The 21,716-nt window shown below is 31.8% G+C and overlaps 3 protein-coding genes across 6 annotated transcripts; 1 reads left to right on the top strand and 2 right to left on the bottom strand.

Moving 5' to 3' along the window:
- Nucleotides 1-189: 189 nt before the first annotated feature.
- LOC143909879 (ras-related protein Rab-24-like) lies at nt 190-2,644 on the top strand. 3 transcript variants are annotated; one of them, XM_077428123.1, is made up of 6 exons: nt 190-262; nt 582-715; nt 843-931; nt 998-1,121; nt 1,198-1,348; nt 1,437-2,638. In XM_077428123.1, the coding sequence occupies exons 2-6, from the start codon at nt 605-607 to the stop codon at nt 1,601-1,603; spliced, it is 642 nt and encodes a 213-aa protein (XP_077284249.1). In that variant the 5' UTR covers nt 190-262; nt 582-604; the 3' UTR covers nt 1,604-2,638. The 3 variants fall into 3 exon arrangements, with proteins under 3 accessions (XP_077284249.1, XP_077284248.1, XP_077284250.1); XM_077428122.1 differs by having other exon boundaries at nt 198-266; nt 1,437-2,644; XM_077428124.1 differs by lacking the exon at nt 190-262 and adding an exon at nt 274-325.
- A 17-nt stretch (nt 2,645-2,661) lies between these two features.
- Nucleotides 2,662-14,064, bottom strand: LOC143909878 (uncharacterized). Its single transcript, XM_077428121.1, has 11 exons — nt 14,001-14,064; nt 6,060-6,164; nt 5,851-5,973; nt 4,892-5,771; nt 4,573-4,823; nt 4,279-4,494; nt 4,005-4,147; nt 3,528-3,671; nt 3,230-3,442; nt 3,037-3,150; nt 2,662-2,973 (listed from the first exon to the last, which is right to left on the bottom strand). The coding sequence occupies exons 2-11, from the start codon at nt 6,162-6,164 to the stop codon at nt 2,904-2,906; spliced, it is 2,259 nt and encodes a 752-aa protein (XP_077284247.1). The 5' UTR covers nt 14,001-14,064; the 3' UTR covers nt 2,662-2,903.
- A 1,508-nt stretch (nt 14,065-15,572) lies between these two features.
- Lsm12a (LSM12 homolog a) lies at nt 15,573-20,316 on the bottom strand. Of its 2 annotated transcripts, none has more exons than XM_077428119.1 (4): nt 19,739-20,316; nt 18,318-18,631; nt 17,147-17,281; nt 15,573-17,064 (listed from the first exon to the last, which is right to left on the bottom strand). In XM_077428119.1, exons 2-4 carry the CDS (start codon nt 18,615-18,617, stop codon nt 16,957-16,959), a joined length of 543 nt encoding a protein of 180 aa, XP_077284245.1. In that variant the 5' UTR covers nt 18,618-18,631; nt 19,739-20,316; the 3' UTR covers nt 15,573-16,956. The 2 variants fall into 2 exon arrangements, with proteins under 2 accessions (XP_077284245.1, XP_077284246.1); XM_077428120.1 differs by having other exon boundaries at nt 16,334-17,064; nt 19,533-20,006.
- Nucleotides 20,317-21,716: the final 1,400 nt, after the last annotated feature.

The raw sequence follows: 21,716 nt of genomic DNA, 5'->3' as shown, positions 1-21,716 counted from the left end.
TTCATATCATTTTTTACAAGGCTCTTATTAAAAATTATCCATGTTTATTATTTAACAAAAGTTTGGAATTTTCATTGATTTATTTATAGACTGCATCGTTTTCGTCTTAAATTGATTTGTGTTAATTTTTTATGGAACCGTATTTATGTGTCTGACAGTCGTATTTGATTTTTTTCTTTCAACTCCGTCATGGTGGCATATTATTAGCTTTATACTCATTTTGACGTCTTTGGAAGCCGTAGTATCGTATTCACATTGTTTTGTATGTACGTATTTTATTTTACTCTCTTGTGATTTTATTTCATGCTATAGCAGAAAATTAAACGTGTGTTCATGATTTCTAAAAATATATTTATGCCCTCATTTGGCCACCGTCAAATTTTATTTCTCATGATAAAATATACTTTCTAATTTAGATTAATGTTTAAATATTTTTTATTAATATTTATATATTTTTATTAATATTTAAATATTTTTATTGATTTTTAAATATTTTTTATTAATATTTTAATATTTTAATATTTATTTATTAAAATTTCAATATTTATTTAGTAATATTTTATTTAAAATTTTAATTTCAGAATTCCGGCAGAATATTATCAAAATGACTTTTATAGATATTAAAGTAATTTTACTTGGTGATGTCAGTGTGGGTAAAACTAGTATATTCATAAGATTCTTTGATTCAAAATGGAACCGCCAATATCATCAAAATGTAAGATATACCTATAGAATAATATGGGAACTCTTTTGAGTTCAAATGAGTGATTTAATTTTACAACACAATAAATATCCTGAACATATTGTATCTACATACTATCTGCTAACTTTTCATATTTCAGACTATCGGTTTTGTATTTAAAAATATTTCCATGGAAGCTAATGGAAGAAATTGGAATATGGGTGTTTGGGATACAGCAGGGAGTGAAAGGTTCGTTCCTAAATTCTAAAATTAATATTAAACCAATATATTATATGTCCTACCTTTATTTTCTAGATTTGAAGCCCTCACTACAATGTATTATCGAAATACAACATGCGCTATCCTTTGCTTTGACCCTTCTGTTTCTAAATCATGGGATCGTGTTCAGTTTTGGCATAGTGAATTGAAGAAACATATCGTATGTTTCAGTACTTACATATTTTCAGTATACATGCACTTAAAATATTATTTTAAGTCTTTTTGATTTTAATTAGGATTGTAAGATATACATTTGCGCAACAAAAAAAGACTTATTAGACTTAGGTGAAATTACTTATGCTGTTGATATGGCTCTGGTCACTAAATTTGCTGATGAAATAGGAGCGGTTTATTTTCATGTGTCAAGCAAAAGTGGAGAAAATGTTGGTGAGTGTTTTTTTACATCTATTTTAATTCAAGCTTTTTATATCTAAAAATAATGAAGCTGTATAATATACTTATTTCTTTGTCCTAGATAAATTATTTAAAAAGATTGTGGATGACTGTGCAAATGATCCAGAATATATAAAAGAATTAAGCCAGAGAATATGTCAAAATAATGAAATTGTTACTTATTCGGAATTGCGAGAGAAAATTTCTGACAAATATATTCGATCAGACACGTGTTGTTCAATACTCTGAATTTATTTGTAGTGATTGTTGCATTTATTTTAAGCTGAATATTTTAAAATACATAAATATGTATGTATATATTAACCATTTTAATCCTAAGCTATTTTGCGAAGTACATTAAAATAATCCTAAGGAATTTTTTTGGTAATAAAAAGGGATCATTTTTATTTTACTATTTATCTCGACCAATATTCAATTCGATGTATAGAGTAATAAGTAATATTTATATAAATGTTGTAAAGTAAATAAAAATGAATGAAGTCAAAATGTAGTTATCAAAATAGTAATTTTTGAGTTTGAATGTTGAATGACTTCTGAAGTAATACTGAAAAGGTCAAAAACTCTACAAATAAACAAGCAACAAATTGCTGTGTTATGCTTTTTCGGACATACAATAAAATACTTGCAAACCAATATCTGACTATCTCGAGATGTTCAATATGCAGTAAAGATCATTAGCGGATCCAAGGAGGGTGCTGTGCCCCCCCCCCTCCCCCTTGAACCAATTGAATTTCATATATTATATAAATACATGTGTTTTAATTTTTCCAAATGCTCATTTTGACTTTCAAAAATGTAGCTATACAAAAAATAAGTCTTTACAATTTATGGCCCAGTATTTTAACAAGATATTTTTTATATACATATATTTTCAATTTGAATGGCCCTTCTCTAAACCACTTTCCGGATTCGCTTGTGGACTAAAGAAAATGGCTTTAAATTTAACAATTTTCGCCGATAATAATTAAAAATATATATATATATATATATATATATATATATATATATATATATATATATATATAACCAGTGGGGTCGGGATTAAAAGGGTTAATAAATGTGTATTGCCATAATAGGCTGAATTTAGTAATTTAAGAGGAAAATTTGTTTCTTTTATATTTAAATCATTTATACACATACTATATTTTTATAAAGAATGTCTGCCTTACCAACTGGGTGCCTTTTTTAATGTATGTACATATGTATTTAATACATATGACTGTAAAATGCGATGTATGCTATACATAGATAATACAAAAGTATATAACTATGATGTTATTTTTATTGAAATAATCAGTATTTGTTTAATTCAATCATTTATTTTGCACAACATAAATAAATATTTTATATACATAAAATTTTTAAAGTATAGGTACTATAACACAACTATCTCTAATTGCACTCTAAATCTAGATCAGTCTCCTTCGGACATACATATCACACAACTTAGAAATATGTACTTGTTATATGCATATGTCCTATACATCGCCAATCATTTACCAAATTCAATATTTACAATATATGTATATTAGTCTTTTAATGACGCTCTGGATATAATTTCTTCCAATATCATTCTAGAAGCATTTTCTTCGTCACATCTAAAATAAATTGAATTTTATATATTTTTGTTTTTCAATTTATTCAAATTAAAAAGTTCATACTTGGGAAACATTTTTTCGCAATGTAGATTCTTCGGTCCACTTAAAGTATCTTTGAATAACGTTTCTAGCGCTGATTCTGCTGAAAGTTCACCTAACAGTAATCTTAATCCGATTCTGAAATTCATATACATCATCTATTAAGTGAGCTTTCTGTTCATCAACCTTATTATATTAACCTTACATATATACCTACCCATTTAGCTTTGCCAAAAATCCATATACTCCATCTAATTTAGTTGCTTTCTCGAGATTTTTACAATAAAGTGTCCATATGCAGTCGATTTCAGTAGATTGTCTGACATTTTGATCGATTTTTTCTGATCTTCTGCTGTCGAATAATTTCGTCATATTTAATTTCACTTGAGAGTTAGTTTCCGTGTCTTTCATATCAATGCCTAATTGCTTTCTAAATAAAAAAATAATACAACTTCATGAATACTATGTTTATAAATAATACAGAATCGCTTAAATATTAAATATAAATGTGATACCTGGACCTCCTAAATGCGTATCCAAGATTCATTACAGCCCTAGCTGTACTTGTAATAAAATTATACAATTCTTCACCTATATTGATATTTTTATAAAAGCTTGATGTTAAATCTGCGCCATTTAAAAGGGCGTGATAATTTTTTCTGATTATTTATAAAAGAAAATAATAAAATTAAAATTTGAATACGAACATAAAAACTATGTAAGTTATGGTTAACGGACTACTAGTCTTATGTGAACCAGTCACAGGACAACCTGTCACACGTGATCACCCATCACACTAAAACTGGTCACACCCTAAAATCGGTCAATCAGTTTTCTCGTGACCGATTTTAGGGTGTGACCAGTTTTCTCGTGACCAATTTTAGTGTGACGGGTGATCATTTGTGACCGATCTAGAGCGACCAGTTGTCCTGTGACCGGTTCACATTTGACTAGTAATCACCGAACCGTAAGTAATTTCTCAATGCATATACCCTTTGGATTGATCAATGGCAACATCTTGGTGCTTTGATTTTTTAATGACTTCATGAATTCGTTTCACATCAATTGGATCCATAAACAAAGCATTGAAAGCGAAAACTTCTAAATCATTGAGAACCTCACTATTAGCAGTTTCCTAAATTATTTTCGTAATTGAGAACATCATTATTATATGAATATATGAATATGAACAAACATTTTAGTATAAAACTTATGTAAAACAAAAATTTAACAAAGCAAAATGTTCACGTCATATTAAAAATTCACCTGATTATCCCATGCTATTAATTGAATATTCCTCAAAAGCAATACATCTAATGCTAATAAACCAAATGATAAAACGCTTGACGTATTGGCCAATATTTTTTTATTTCTTTCCGCATCAAAATCAGTACTGTTGTTAGTATAATATAAATCCTTTATTTTTAGTAGTAGAATGCTTGCGTCACCCTCCAAAAGAGAATAATTTAATGCTCTCAATATCTTTAAAAAATAAAAATAAAATGTTTTAATAGTTAAAATTGGCAGTGTTGTATATTAATGCATTTAAAATAAATTTACCTGGGGTAACGGAGCATTTTGATTTCCTTTACTAATAGTTCCATTATCTTCTAATTCCATATCTGTAATAATCCAATCATAAAGTTCTTGTATTTTTTCTAAAAAATAATTAGCCCACGTCACTTGTTCATAGTCATAATAAAAGTTTTGTGCATCATTTTCTGAATACAAATAATCTTGATCGTAATAATTTTCATCAGATTTTACAAGACCACTTTTCAATATTGTCAATAACCCCTGAAATGTAAAATCTACAACAAAAAAATCATATTCTTAATTGCAAACTCTATAAAAATGACAATAATTAACTTTCACTTACTACTATCGGGAATTTGCATCAAGAATGAATTATTAACACTCTTTATTGAAAGCGGTCTATGAATAGTTGATATTTGTTTTTCAATAGTTTCATCTATGTCTTCGTTCAGCAAATTAACAAGATTTGTAGTCACTTGACCGGCTGAATCATCTGGAGAAGATATCTGCGTGTTGTCCATTGTGATATCTTGAATTCTCTCATTGGCACTGATAAAACCATTGAGATAATTCAAAACTGAATTATCCAATACATAATTCTTTTTCTCAGATTTTGAATCTACAGGTTTTCTTGTTTGTATTATATCTTCATTATTGATGTTTGAATCTTTTAATCGTTCTGTTTTCGTTTCATTTTGAACCATATGTTTTGACAAAACTTTTGCTGATACATTGTTCATATGTATCTTAATATTGTCATTATATTCTGTAGAATTTACCTGCAGCTCTGAATTATAGTCATATTTTTTATCTAGAGATGATACTTCATCCTTTTTATCATTATTTCCAATGGGGGTGTGTTGTATATTTAATTTGTTTGTTCCAAGTGCGACACTACTCAATGTTCCCAAAGCACCAATAACAATACTTTTTAAACTAAACTTATCGCTTGCGTTAACTTTGTTGAGTGAGCTTTCATCGCCAAATTCAATATTGCTTAAAATTTCAGATTCATTTTTTTTATTCTTACTTCTGTCGATGCTATTTTTATTTGTTGTATTAACTCCGAACGTTGCATTTGTGTTAAGCGAGGAATTCTGGGTTTTATTTACTTTTTCATCAACATGATTATTGTAGTCACTGTTCTCTTTGAAATAATGAAAATTTTGCTGTTCGTAAAAATTATTTAAAAACATATCGCTACTTTTGCCTCCATCTAAATTCTAAAATAGCATTATTTTATAAAACTTACGTACATGTATATATTTAAAAAATTATAAAGACAAACATTATACCACTCACCTCGGATAGTATACTTGCATCATTACTTGTATCCGAAATACTATACCAAATAATTATAGATACGATGACTACACATATTAATAAGCACACTATTGAACCTATTATCCATATTTTCATTGGATTCTGTAATTAAAATTAACACACAATACAATGTTACAAATGCTTTCAATTACATATTAAAAATTATTTTTACATATGTATTTAAATACCTTATTTTTGGGCACAAATGCATTATAATATTTTGCATGATCGTGCGTTGTTTTAACATAATCTCTCACAAATATTTGAGGTGGATAACTGTTTTGCGAAGTCATCTGAAAATTTTTTATTTATATCTTATTTTTAAAATAATAATAAATAATGAAGTACTACGCCAATTATAATACAATATCAGATAAATACATCTGTACTATCTTAACATCATGCATTTATTTTTACTAGCCTCTTCTTACTTCACTGGATTTTTTCGTCTGACGAAATTTGTTTTAAAACTTAACCCAAGTAAATCATATTGTAAATCAAGAGTCCCTAAGCTGTCCCTAAAAGTCCCATGGCCACTTTTAGTATGGCCTGCAGGCGAATCTCAAATGTCTAAAGTAAACATGATGCAGAATTTGGCACATGAAATAATCCTATTTGACCCACGTTCTAAAAAGTTTACATACCCCCGTTATAAACTCATAAATAATTTTATCAGACATATAAAAATAGTTGCTGTGATGTTCACTATTATTAAAAAAAATCTGCATTCACCTCTATCTAACATTAAAATGAATACACTTGATGATCATGTTAATCATCATGCACGCTTCAGTGAAAACTCTTACGTTTGTGAAGTGCATTTTATGTATCGGTTACGCGTGTTACGCTATTGAGAAGTAAATTGTTTATCTGTGAACGGACTTGAACTAGAATAAAAAGATAGAAAACCCATTTGCGTGACGCTGCTACATCAAAACTAGCCGGCTAACGCATCTTGAACTTCCTGGTAGATTACTGACTGAACCAGAACTCATTCGATGATAATTATTATTCATGTACGCTTAAATCATGTGTTGCATTACATTATAACTGTAGTACTGTAATGGAAATCGGATATTTATTAAATATAAATATAGACATGCTTTTGCTCTTAAGAGGGCTGTACACCCGAAACCTTAATTTTGTTGCCGTTCCTTTCTTCGATATATATATATATATTGAGTGAATGCGACAATATATATCAATATATATATATTGAGTGAATGCGACAATATATATCAATATATATATATTGAGTGAATGCGACAGTTGCGCTTCGACCAGATAAAACGTATTTTAAATTGACAAAATCGAGGTTTCGTATTGTCCTATTTTCTCCTCCGAAACTGGACCAATTTTTAAAAAAAATTCATCATCGGTATGAGAAAGATATTTTCTGTGCAACTATGCGCGTATTTTTTTTTAAATCGACTTAAATAAGCACGCTGGACTCTTTTCGTGGGTGTAAAAAAGAGGCGATTTTATTGATGTTTGACGGCTCCTAGCTCCTATAAAAAATAACTAATCAAAAAAATAAAACGATAGATGCAACCCAATGGTAGATATCCATAGCATATTAAAAAATAATTTCTCTAGTGCCATAATTGAAGAAGGGAGAAGTCTAACACGTTTGTATGGACAAGGCGCTGGTGTCCAGCCCTCTTAAGAGTAATAAGAGCTAAAAATTCCGATTAATTATTACTATGCGTATTTTAATTTTATTTTAAATCATGGCGGCCGAGTGAACGTACAGGAATGGAATTAGGGAAAAATACGGTAGAAATGTACAACTGCTATCGACAATAGCCTCGAGTGTGGTTCATGTATCAATTACTTTCCAAAACCAACCTTTGAAATATCAACGGGCACAACACTACCTTTTTTTATCATATCCTACATTGCAAAAATATCAAAAAAAATTCAACTGCGGCGCTTATATTTAAAATTAATGGTAATTGTTTCAAATTATTTTTTCATTTATTTATATTTAATGAAGAAACCACTGTTTTTGATGTTTAAATTTTCTAAAAGAAAACAGAAAGAAAAAAGGGAACGGGAGAGCGCCAAAAAATCATCAACCACAAACAAAACATGACGCGCCGCCCCTGTAATGATTAGGTACATCTTCGTAATACCGCCGATTATCTGGATTCTGTCGAGTTATCACATGCGTTTCTCATCATTGTCGACCACCGTTTGCTTCGCCATTACCTACGATCGCATTGTTCTGCTCTAATCGGCACGAAGCAGCATAAATTCGCAATCGGGGCTCTTTATCTCAGTGCAAAACCGTCGATGGATTCACGAGACGACCCACAATCCCACGTATCCATCGTTGACATACTATAATCACGACAAAAGAATACCAATGATTCGTACCTACGCACATCCAGAAAAAATGCGAAAACATCATCGTGCACTCCCACAGTCGTTGCAATCTTTCTTACAGTAGAGCTTCATTGTTTTATACAAAGGCTAAAAATTGCGTTTGCAGTTTGTACTAACAAAGAAAAAAACTATTGTAAGTAGGTATGCATCTAAACCAGCGTTTCTCAACCTGGGTCCCCATGGCCCACTTGGGAGTCCCAGACCCTCTCAAGGGAGACACAAACCAAAATTCTACTTTTAGGGAGGCATAACGAGCCCTAGGGGAGGCACAATTAAAATAAAATTATAATTTTTTATATTTAAATAATATCGAAAGAAGAGCTTAAATGTTTTATTTGTCATCAAACTGAATATACATATGTACGTTTGCATTTCGGAAAGTATATTAGCTTGTGCAACCGATGGAGCTGCTTCAATGTTTGGCAAATAACGAATTATCGCATATCCGAAAAACATATGTGCTACATATTTTTCAAATAAGATTGGGTTTACATGGGTCTCTTAATGTCTGTGTGTGTGTCTCTCGAATAGGCTCCTAAACCACTGAACCGATTACGATGAAACTTTCAGGATTTGTTGTATGCATGTCCGGGAAGATTACTGTGAAAAAACCTCTTAATAATAATATTCGTAATTACGATTTTACTGACGCGAAAGTAAAGCTACTCGCCTTCAACGCATCACCCTGCGAGTGTAACAATAATCGCGCCGCGCCTACCTCGCACTCGAATGTGCTCGGGAATGGGAACGGGAATTGCACGCGTTATTGTGGCATTGCAACGCATGCCGGGTTCAGCTAGTATTATAATAAAAACAATAAATTTCGTTAACTCAAGCCCACTTTGAGATCGCCTTTTTCGACAAATATGTGAGGAAAACAAGGAGGATTTTGAGCGCCTTTTGATTACACACAGAAGTTTGTTGGTTATCGAAGGGTAATTATCTTGATCGTATTGTTATATCTATATGTATTTTATGAGTGACAACCAATTTAGGGAAGAGCAAGAGCAGGTGCAAAATGCGATATATTTTATTTATCAGATATATTTGATAAATTTAATTTCATTTAACAATTACAAGGAAACTGTTGTAATCTCATAACATGTAAAAATGTAATTATTTATTTTATTGGAAATCTCAATCTTTTCAAAATTTATATTGGACGACGTGAGTTAACACAATTTCCATCATTGGCTACTATTTCTAATGAAATACAAGATGATGATCTTTACATGTACATATGTATATTGAACATTTGAAGCAGCTTCATGAGGAAATGCACGTCAGTTTTAATGATATTATAAATCTAAATATTCCAGATTGGGTGATTAATCCATTTAGTTTGAATGCAATTGATATTGATGTCGAATTGCAAGAAAGTCTGATAGATCTGCAAAGTAATATTTAAACTAAATAAAGATAATTTATGGATCAGCACTGAAATAGCGAGTACATTTCCACAGCTTTGGGAGAAGGCAAGTTATATTTCACTGCGTTTCCTACATCTTATCTCGTTGAATCTGGATTTAGTCGAGTTATGCATCTCCTCTCAAAAGTTCGTAACCATCTTGATGTTGTAAAAAAAGAGGCGATCTCCGTATATCACTAACATTTGAGCCAGATATAAACAGTGGTGTCACCCCAATTTTGGAACAATGGGTCTCCAAATTTTTTTTCAATAAATTATTATGAAAATATAAATATATTACATGAAAGTTCATTAACCCTTTGACTGCTACAACAACGATAAATCGTTGTTTTGAAATCGGCGAAGATTGCTACGACGATCGTTGTTGACGTCATTAATTGTCGTATTTCGATACTTTCTTTGAGCCACCAGCGCATCAGTGGCACGAAACATTTTTTTTATATACGTATTTATATTTATTTTTCAATCAAGCTTTATAAATATTTATCAATTTTTTAAATAAAAGCTCTTCAATTTCGGGTTCATCATCAAAGTAAATTTCGGGTTCGTTGTCAATGTCATATAAGGAGTTATTACTTGGGAATTGATTATTATCGATAAATTCATTTTCAGAATCAGTAGAGCTGCTGATTTGTCGAGTTTCTCGGCGAGGAGCTATTATTTCGCTTTCATCACTTTCACTGTCCGATATCATTTTGCAGAGTTAAAATAAATGGCAAAAAACAATAGAAATCCGCTTTCAATTATATAGGTCACGAGACGTCACGAATTCATGCAATCAATCAAATGCAACTGAAATGCATACAAAATGTTTATGATACATGTTGAAAAATTATTTGATTATTAGAAACTTCGCATCCTTGTGTGTCTCGCTCATACGTACACAATTAAAACCAAGAAAGAAAGAGAGAGAGACCGCTAACTGTTTCGAATATATCGCATGTTGTAAGGATACATCGATATCTAAAAATAGATTATTGAAAAGAATAAAGCCTCGGAAAACAATCGTCAAAACTTATTTAGTGTATATATGTAGGTATCTCTTTCGCACGCACGCATGTAAAAGCAAGACAGAAAGAGAGAGCACGAGTCCACGACTGCTTCTTAAAAATGTATATAAAGTATTATAAAAATTACGAGTGTTCGGCGAAGTAAGTATGTAAAAAAAAAATATTATATTAATTTTTTTCAAAATAATTACAAATGTTAGCATTTTTCGCTTGGACATTGAAAAACCTCGTAGCAGCCAAAGGGTTAAATTTTCATGATTTGTATAGTTTTTGACAAAAATTATATGAATTTTTGGTTTAAATAACGGGTTTCCGGAAACCCGTGGAAACAATTAGGGTGACACCACTGGATATAAATAAACTCGCTAGTTTACATCAGGTACAAGAATCACACTAAATAAAATTATCTTTCAATTTACTAATTATTATCAATTTATTATGTTTAAAAAAATGTATTACGAATGTATGTATGTTCAAATTTGTAATCATGTACTTTTTTTCCGAAAAAATATAGGGTAAGGTACAGAAAAATATTAAACGCAAAAGGGGGCCACGGTCCAAAAACGGTTGAGAGACGCTGATCTAAACTACGCACATACGATTCAACCTCACAATTATTACATACATACGTGCAAGGGATTAAAATATCATTATACGTATCATATCTACATTCTTATATTTTATTATTGACTAAAATTGTATGTTCGTCCAACGGTTCTGAATAGAAAAAGTGTGGGAAATTCTAATAAAATAAAATATGTAATTATTTTACAGAATGAATGTCATCCATTATTTATGTATTGTACGTGTACGGGTCAAATTTCTCCAATTCGATCACCCAAACGTCACAAATAAGAGGTTTAATTCTTACCAGGTATTAATTAGCATTCGTATAGAGGCGGTTTATCATACATACATACATGAAAATAAGCGCGTGCTTGAGGCCCCCGAATCTTGGGCCCCCCGAAATGGGCCTTTTCTACCAAAATTTACAACTTACGAATCATTATATTGTCCAAAATACGTTCTTAAGCCAAGAATAAATGAAATGAATACCTATTTTACATAGTATTTTAAAATAATACCTATTTTATTTCAAAAACTGTTAATGTTTCAAGTAAATATAGTAAATAAATAAAAAAATATCGTGTTTTAAAATCCTAATGAAAAACCATATACTGAAAAGCATGGTAAAAAACGTTCATAACATTTTTTACAAGGCTCTTCTATATTTCATTATCATTAAAGCCCGGACCCTGAGGGGGCCGTTTATTGTTCAAATGTTGTAAATGCATTGTTAAAGGTTTGCCGAACCTCTTTTACAAAGCATTTACAACAATTGAACAATAAACTGCACGCTTCCGGTCCTACCTCTAATTATTATCATACATACTATATTATCCTACATTCTTCCGATCGTTTTGAAGCTTTGGAATTTGCGCGGTTTGGTCAGCGATATATATTTATTACTGAAGTGGGGGCCTCAAATTTCAAATGCGCTCGAGGGCCTCCATTAAATTTCAAAAAAGTGGTAAGATTTCTTAATTCTTTTTTCCTTCAGTTAAATCCCAAAATCAAAATAAAAATATTTATACGAAATTTGGACAATTTGGTAATATATACATTTACCAAGTATGTATACTATGTATACTCATTACACTCACAATTACGACGAAAATTTGAAAGTTTTATTTTTATAAAATTAAGGGCACAGCAATGACATAAAATTTTTTCAACCAAATGATGCTTACTTTCTTTTTTGCAATCGTTGATCTGAATATTTTTTACGACGAATTCAATCGAGTGATCGAGATTTTTTCAAAATTCATATGAGATATTCTCCGAAAAATCATAATTTAATTTACTTCATTTCAATTTAAAGAAATTAATTATAATGAGATGAATGTGTATGCCTCCATAAAATAATTAGTATGGTAACCATAATAACTGGACTTATTAAAACGGTACTTCGTTAAGCTAATTACTAAAATATTAAAATAATTTATCAATATATAATACATATGTATGTATGTATAGAATGTTTGTCTGCTATAATATAACCGACTAAGAAAAGAGCACTGAAGAAAATTTGAAATCGGGTTTACTTTTACAACTTAACTGTTAAGACTTGACACCTTCAGTGACCGATGAGAACCGTTAGTTACATCACAGGTCGGAATTTAGGCATTAAGTGTTACAAAGGCAGAATGCATTACTAATAAGATAAATAATCCAATTAGCGGTGCACACCTCTTAGTGCTATTCAAATCTGACACGAATCTTCACGTGCTAAACAATCATGCACCCGCTTTTAAATATTTAAATTTTGGAAGATAGAAACACCGCTTTACAGCAAAAATCACACAGAAAAGAACGTGGAACTTTTAAAAATCTTAAAAAATGCGGCACGCCTAGCACATATTCAAGGCGCACCGTCTGGAGTGTTTTCGGTGATATTTTGTTCTTGTATTGATATAAGCTTGACAGTGATTGATAACGGCAAATCCCATATTTGAAGAAATGTAGGAGAAACTTGTCGAAATAATAAGATCCTACGAATAAACAAAGAACTGGAAACGCTCTTTCTTGAACGCGTGCTGTTCCGTTCATCTCTATGTGTTTTCCCCCTTATGGATTTTAACATTCTAATTAATTAATAAAAGTAGCAGACATATAAATAAATACATAGTTCAATCGTCGTTCAATTGTATTTACTCTGAAGGATTTTTGTCTTTATTTGCACAAGCCTTACATAGACATTTTGACCCGGAAATATATAAAATTATACGACAGCACGCGTACAGACAATAACAACGTTAAAATTTTGTAAATTACATCAATGAATTCAAATTTATGTATGTGCGCTCTTCAACATTGTGAATACAATTATCATTGACCACATAAAAACGTAATATACAAAGACCAAACTAACAGTATTAAATTAGGTCAGCAAAAATTTCTGGTCTTTAATCAATGCAATCTGATCGGTATCTGAATTACACTTGGAGTGAAGCTGAAAATCCTTTATATCAATACAAAACGCAATAAATATATTTTATGCTGATGGATTTTCAATTTTAAATATCCAAAATTTACTCATTTTCTATTTTCAAGAATTGTCGATATTTTTATAAAATTTACATCTTAAATTAGCAATATGATCAATAGTAAAATCATATCCAGTGTCTTATTTATATTGAGTATTTTTCTTATTTAAATTAATTTTATTTCAATGTTTTTGGAAACATGATAGTACCTAATTTAAATTATGCAAATATAAAATTATACATGGGCATATTCACCTCGTGTAAAAGTTTTTGTTGACGAATGGAAGACCGTTCTAGTCAACAGACCAAGTTCTACTGAACGATGGTAAATATTTCGCACGTTCATTTGAATGCAGTTGAAGTACCGTTTCAGACTTGTGCATGTACATTGTACAATTGCACACATATATATATACGTATATATGATTATCATTCAAAATCTGTGTTATTATATAACATTCAACCTTATTAACAATATTTAGTAGCTATTTTGTTTTTGTTTCTATGTAGATGTATGAGAAATGAATATGTATGTATCAGTGGCGTGCCGTGGAAGTATCCCTGTTTTTATCGCACAGCCTTACGTATGTGCGGGCAGAATACAAGGAGACTAGGTGACGTCATACCGAGTCCTCTTGTGCTTGTCATACCGAGACCGCTCGCGCAAATGTACATAAGTGAGGATGTTCGATAATTATCATTGCACAAGCGAAAATAAGAAAAACCTTGTAAACACAGGGATATTTCCACGACAAGCCTTCTCATTTCCTCTAATGTTCGGTGAAAAAATTAAAGGAAACTATTTTTAATAAGGCACGCAAATCGGGCGATTTGATGGAAGGAATGATTCTTTAAGAAGGCAGATATGATCATACAATTCATCGGCATCTGATTTTACATTTACGTATTTAGCAACATCTAAAAAATCTTGGTACATATTTGAAATTTTCGTTCTTTAGATTTAATTGCTGAAAAATATTTGAATGGGCTGTTTTTAAAATTCATCAAATAGCCTTTATGTATACCGTCTTAGCATAAGTAATAAATTTTCGTACACAAGTTATCGCCAAAAATTTCGTACATGAGATATGCACCACAGATCTCATTAGTTCTTTATACGCTTTGAATACTAAGTAGTTATGAATTTCTAGTATGTATACATTTATATTTATTTTTATAATCTTTTCACAGAGACTCTGGGATTAAGGGATTTCACACAGAGACTCTGGTTCAAAACAATAGGGGTGGCAACCCTATTAAATCTGTTATTAAAAAATTACGTTCGGATAAAATTAAACCTATTCGTACTATGTACACTCAAAATTCAACCGTCTAAAATACTGTTACGTATACTAAAATAAGAGGTTAGTAAAGAGCCGCCGGTTAAGTGCAATCGGATTAAGCCGAGGCGCATCCCTGACACCGTGCGACCGTTATAATTGGTTTCGAGGATTATCTGCTAACTTACAGCTGAAAAGGTTTTGTTAAAAATTCGTAAACCGGAAGTAGTATTTTTTTTTAACAATATTTCATTATTTCTCTTTTAAATTATTTTTATTTTCTTGATATCTAATGTGTACAATAATTATAATAATTTTAAGTAATGAAAAAGTTTCGATCAAAATCCAACAACTGAAAGTAGAACTTTTGTCTTGAGTAAGTTTCCCTACATTTGAGCTCAATTTGTATCGAAAATGCTCTCATAACCGGTATGTGTGAACTTGTACAGTAACATGCAGAGAAATCGCATCACTTTCAATTGTTCGATGTTTTGGATTTTTTTTAATTACATGAAGCTATACACAAGTTTTTTTGGTTTTATTATTTGATTTCAACTATTTAACATGTTTTACGATTAAAAAAGATTATTTATATTTTTAAATTAAGGCGAGATACGAATTTTAAAAAAACATGCAAAATAGGGCATTTTTCTTATATGTATTTCAAATTTCTCTAGCTAAAATAATATTACAGTATATATTTTTCTATGAATTAAAATACATAGGCAATGGACATATGACAACAATAAATAGTAATATAATAATTACTAGACAATCGTCTTGCTTCTATGATGGGATGGATACCTGCCGGTAGGGACAATACGACTTTTTTTAGTATGTCGTCCGAAATTTCTTCAAACCATACATTTTCAACAGTTTTTTTAACTCGTAATTTGCCCCAGAGTGTTGTTTTTATTCCCTTTTCTTTATAATAGCCCATAAATACTCGATAGGTTGTAAATCGGGGCTATTGTCTGGTCATTTTAGTGACCAGACAATAGTTATATGGAAAAAGATGGTTTTACTGCGAAAAATTCCACAAAATTTGGACTTAAGATGATTGGGAGAATGTAATATGTAGAATGGGCATTGTACAATATAGTAATGAAGTTGGTGGTGTTGAAAATACACTAGGCGAAACTATGTATGCATGTATACATTATACATACTACATATGTATGTATGTCCACCTGAAATAAATTTATCATTTCAAATCACATTCAAAAACCAGTTTTATTCCTCACCACTGAGGATCGTGTTAAAAAATTGAATGAAACAAGCACATGATTTTTTTTTTGTTTATTTTTTACAATTTATAATATAAATACATGAGAAGCACATAAACTTTACAATAGATATTGCGATGATAGCTACAATATGTTATTTTTGGTAATTCGATCGAAACATCAGTATTTAAAAGAATTTAAATAAAATTAAAAAACAAAAAACAAATTATTCCACACGATTTTAAAAATATGAATGTTGACAACCAAGAGCTTTCGTCGGAAGTAAAGTCCATCATCAAATAGTTTTTGCTCGTTTTTATACTTGTTTTACTTTTAATCACACAGGCACAGTAAACAATGTCAAATGTGATCATCTTTAAGATAAAAAATCTGTCTTTTTATTTAAAACACTTAAAATATTATAAACTCAAAACCGTCCATAAAAGAATACATCAAGTGTGATGCGATTTTGTGACTTTTTCGACACGCTTCTGCACACATTGTTAAGCTAATGTTTTATCTTTTAAAACATTCATGATCTTCTATTTTGAACAATTAACGAGGAATGATATTGAATATCCGTGGAATAATCAAGAACATCGTCTCCAAACAAATTGTCAATATGGAAGAACTCGCAATATCTGTCATTGTGGATGTAACGTAACCCCTTGGTTTTAACTAAACTGGTGATGAATATTGGCTTGATCAGGGACTCTGTGAAGGGCCTCCTGCACACTCTTTGAAATGACGTTCTACCACTTTTTTAATATATACAAATTGCTTTGAATCTGGATCGCCGCGAATATTTTCCACCTACAAAATAAAAAGGACATATTTAATAACATAATTCAAAAGTACGCAAAGATCTTGATACAAAACGATATATATGTAGTACCTTATATGGCGGTGTAATGTGAACGTGGTTAAAAACCTGGATGTTTTGTCCTGACCAGGTGACATCTGTAATTGTCTTGGAGATGGCCAAAAATAACTGTTGTCCTTCTGGATCAACACACGATAAAGCAGATACCTGAAAAAAATATCCAGAGTTTAATTACAAACAAGACAAAATTCTACTTTCGGTTGTCAGATTTTGTTCAATTTTTTTTATTACTTAAACTCACTATAAATATTAAACACATTAAATATCAAGAAGATAAAAATAATTTAAAATGTCAAAATAAAATAATGAAATAGTTTTAAAAAAAAAATCACTACTTCGGATTACGAATTCCGACCAAAATCTCATCAACTTTGAGTTAGTATATAAAGAATACAAATATAAATTTTCAGTTTGATACATTGAGGGGTGTGGAAAAAGTCGTGTGGTCACAATATTTTTGACTTTTCTAAGAGGAAAAAATCCAACTTCCGTTTTATTAAATTTAATGATTTTTTTTTTATTTTCATCACATCGATACAAGTATTAAACTTAAATTTTGTCGTGAAGAGCACACATGTTTAAAGGGTCAAAAAAAATTATGGAAGAAAAATCGAACAAGGGTAAACACCACTTCCGGTTAACGGATGCTAACCAAATTTTATATATAACTTGGTATTAAGCTTAAACTTCTAGATATGAAATTTCAATTCAATAAACCAAAAGTTTTCCCAGAAAAACATATAAAACCTTGATTCTCTAGAGTAAAAGTACTACTTCCGGTTCAGGTAAAAATAATTTTAAAATATTAGGGTATAAAATTTATAATTTCTATTACATGTAAAAAAAATTCATCAGATTCATTCATCAAGTCTGATTTGATTAGCAGTTTGGGAGATAATTGAATCCAAAAACTTAAAAAAAGAGGACACCTATAAGGGGAGGTACCATTTCCGGTCAACTTAAAAATTTATATTGTATCGATAAGAATTTATAAGTTTCAGTTCGATAGGACTAACTGTGCTCAAATATCCCCAAAATTCACATTTTTTCTAGATCATGAAAACGTGATCAGTGAGTTTTGATTTTCGCATGATTACAAAACTTCATGTATTATAACTACGTACATAACGTAAAAATAAGTATTTTTAAAAAGTAATGTTTCTGTTCAATACACATTACTAACCAATCTCCGTTTATCTTCAATTTGTTTCTTCACTCTTGTATCGAGACGATGCAAATCGAGACTTTGTGGCGCGTCAGGTGTGACACTGACTTCTCGTTTGATTTGAACATCACTTACTAAAGCTAAATTTACAATATTAACGTCATTCAAACGAGCATCCCCACTCGACGAAGGGCATTTTAGTATTAGCATTTTTGTGTGAGCGTCGAAAGCCAACACTTCCCCTTCTATATCTTGATCGTAGCATGTTCGGCAAGCGACAACACTGCCTATTGTAAAACAATCTGCTACAACCGCCATTTTCAACCGCTACACTGTTAACAAAAATAAAATATATTTTAATATGCATATCCAATACAAACATAATATAATTTAAGTACAACCGTTTAGTTTACAAGTTTGTTTCAAATTCCCTGCCGAAAACTATCATGGAGACTATCGATAGATACATTTTAAATTAATTGCACATGCTTAGACAAAATTTATAAAAAAATCTCTTACATTAATTTCTAGTTCAAATTTACACTTTTATTCCATTTTTTTATCATTATTAAAATAAGCCTTTGAATTGGAATCAAACAAGAAAATGATAAGATAATAAAAACAGTTTGTACTAAGTTTACCAAATTTCTTCTCTTTTGGGTCTCACAACATCGTCAATGATGCAGTTGATAATTTTCAAACTAACTGTTATAAATGATTTGTACGTCGTCGATAAACACCCCGAGGTGAGATAACTACTTTTAGAATAAACTAAGTAATCATTTCCTTCGCAATGTTTCCACTTCTTTGGACATATAAAGGATTGCATATAATAAAATCACATACAAGTATAAATAGATAATTTGTCAACACACGTTCACACTTTAGTATACATTTTATGTTTATTCAGTAGACATTTACACACGATCTTTTGATCTTTTGTTTTAAATACAAAATAGATACACGAAACTTTGGGATATCGCGTTTATTTAGGATTTTCAATGTGCATGCTTACTAAAAAGTAGAAACCGTCCATTTCTGGTAATATCTGTGATGTACGGACATACTTCAATATATTAAAAAGTGAAATTTATTATTTTCTGGATTATTTTTAAATGATTATAATATTGGTTTGAATTTGTTTTTGAATTTTTCAAGAGCGACATATATTTTGCTCACGATTTAAAAGATGCGTCTGATTATATTGAAGTTTGACAGTTATGTTAACCCTACCTCTAGATACCGCGAGCGGTACCATGAGCCGCTAATGTCAAGCGTAAGTCAACAAGTGATGAAATTAGAGTGTGTGATGGTGTGAGGATAACCTCCAAAGTGGGAGTGAGCGCGTCTGTCAGAGGTGTGTGAGGTGTGTGAGGTGTGGGTTGTGTGGAGTGTGGAGTGTGCGGTGTGGGCGAGTGGGAAAAAGCGGGACCACTCACGTTTGAGGCTGTCGAGGTGACGGAACGGAACGGGGCGAGGGGTGGGGGTGGGGGTGGGGGTGCGGGGGCAGAGCGTTGGCCCTCTGGCCCTGTGAGCTCCGCACGCCGCGCCACACCTTCGTCCCTCACTCACTCACTCTCTACTTCCACTTCCACTTCCACTTCCACTGCCACTGCCACTCTCACTCTCACTCTCACTCCACTCCCACCTCACTTCACCAGTCTCCTCAAAACTCGACCGCCGCTATATATGACAAACCTAGTCTTTCGGCCAAACACCTCCAAAGTGACCTTTTCACCGGCATGTCCGACGACAACTCCAGTCCTTTCGTTCCCTTCGTTTTAAGGTCTGTTCCATAGATATATAATACACATAGATGGGTCCTGACGCGCGATTTTGGTCGGAGATCTTGTCATCACTAACTGATGGGTGCGGAGGGTTTAACTGGCGGGGAAGTTGGGGATGTGGCGGCTCGCTTATACGACATGGTCGAGTTTGGTTGCCTTCCTGCGAGTGGGGACCAACTCGGCTGGGTTCGGAGAGCCACTACTCACTCTGCCTTTAGCTGTCATATAATAAACACGTGCATTCAACATGCCAGTCGTCTCATTTGTTCATCCTACATAGGGAAAAAAAAAAGTTTTTTTTCCCTACGACGCAGCGGTCGGCGTTTTTTTTTACTTCCCCGCTAGTTAAACCCCCCGCACCCCTCAGCTAGTGACGACAAGATGTCAGCATATCTATCGAAAAGATCTCCGCAATCGACCTTTCCTACTTAGAAGCTAACTACCTACTGAGAGAAAGTGTGCATGCGCCAAAAGGGAGACCAGTATAAAGCGTGAGAGTAAAGGTGGATCTATGTATTATACATCTATGGGTCTGTTCATGCCTATCCAGCAGGACCCGTATCCTGCAGGTGTCATGCAAGTGCGGATAGTATTCTTTGGTACATTATATGGACGTATTCATACAGACAAGTGTTATACAATAGAAGTGCCTTTTTGAACAAATACCCTGTGTCGAACGCGTTCACAGTACTATAATTAGTAATAATAGTTGTCTCTGTCACGCTCGTAAACGTGTCCGCGCGCGAGAAAGAGTCAGAACATAGTGTTTACGCGCCAGCTTTTAATTAACAGACCTTTTTTCACGAACGGATTGTGGCCACAGCCACACCGCAACTGTCGACACTTTTGATGCCTTAGGGCAGAGCATCACAACCTTTCCACGCATCTCGCTCTCACGCGTGACGCGCGTAGTGTGTTATATCTCATACAATTTCATACAAACGATATTTGGCCGCACGCTGCCGTTCGTGTCGCAGACGCATAGTGCGGGCAGACCCTTACTAGGGAAGTAAAATTAATAAAATAATAAAAAGGTAGTCTAGTGACTTCATGACTGATGAACATGCACTGAATGTTTATTTTAACTCTGACATGAAACCGTCCCAATCATATACTTTAGGTATATTATTTAATTTTTAATCAAATCCCATAGTAGAATAAAATGTTAAAAAGACAGAAGAGGCTTATAAAAAATCGTAAGTGGTCAACGACTTTACATATGCTGTTTACAATTTTTTTGTTGAATTAACAGTTTATAGTAACCAAAGTACATATGTACATATGTGTTGATTATAAAGTAGTTACTACATACATAAAACTACTCCAACAACTAGAATCTTATATTATGCCTTATTTTAACTTGAGTGGCCAATGACTATCGTATGGCTGAGTTTTGTTTACCTATAATTATGCTCCCGATCATTACTAATCGAAACGTCTTATTTTAGTAGTAATAAAATACGCATTTCCAATATTTTACACATTATTCACATACATATATGTATGTATTTGAGAATAGGAATCTACCGAAAAATGAAAAGAATATTCTCTACTTACAAAATACTGGAATGTAAGTATGGATCTCAAATCTGTGTATTCGAACACTTTTTAAACGAACTTATTTTTTTAT

This window comes from Arctopsyche grandis, chromosome 3 (genome assembly GCF_051622035.1).
Source record: "Arctopsyche grandis isolate Sample6627 chromosome 3, ASM5162203v2, whole genome shotgun sequence".
Taxonomy (NCBI): Eukaryota; Metazoa; Arthropoda; class Insecta; order Trichoptera; family Hydropsychidae; genus Arctopsyche; species Arctopsyche grandis.
The sequence above is the reverse complement of the archived record's forward strand: the minus strand, read 5'-3'. Positions and strand labels throughout refer to the sequence as shown.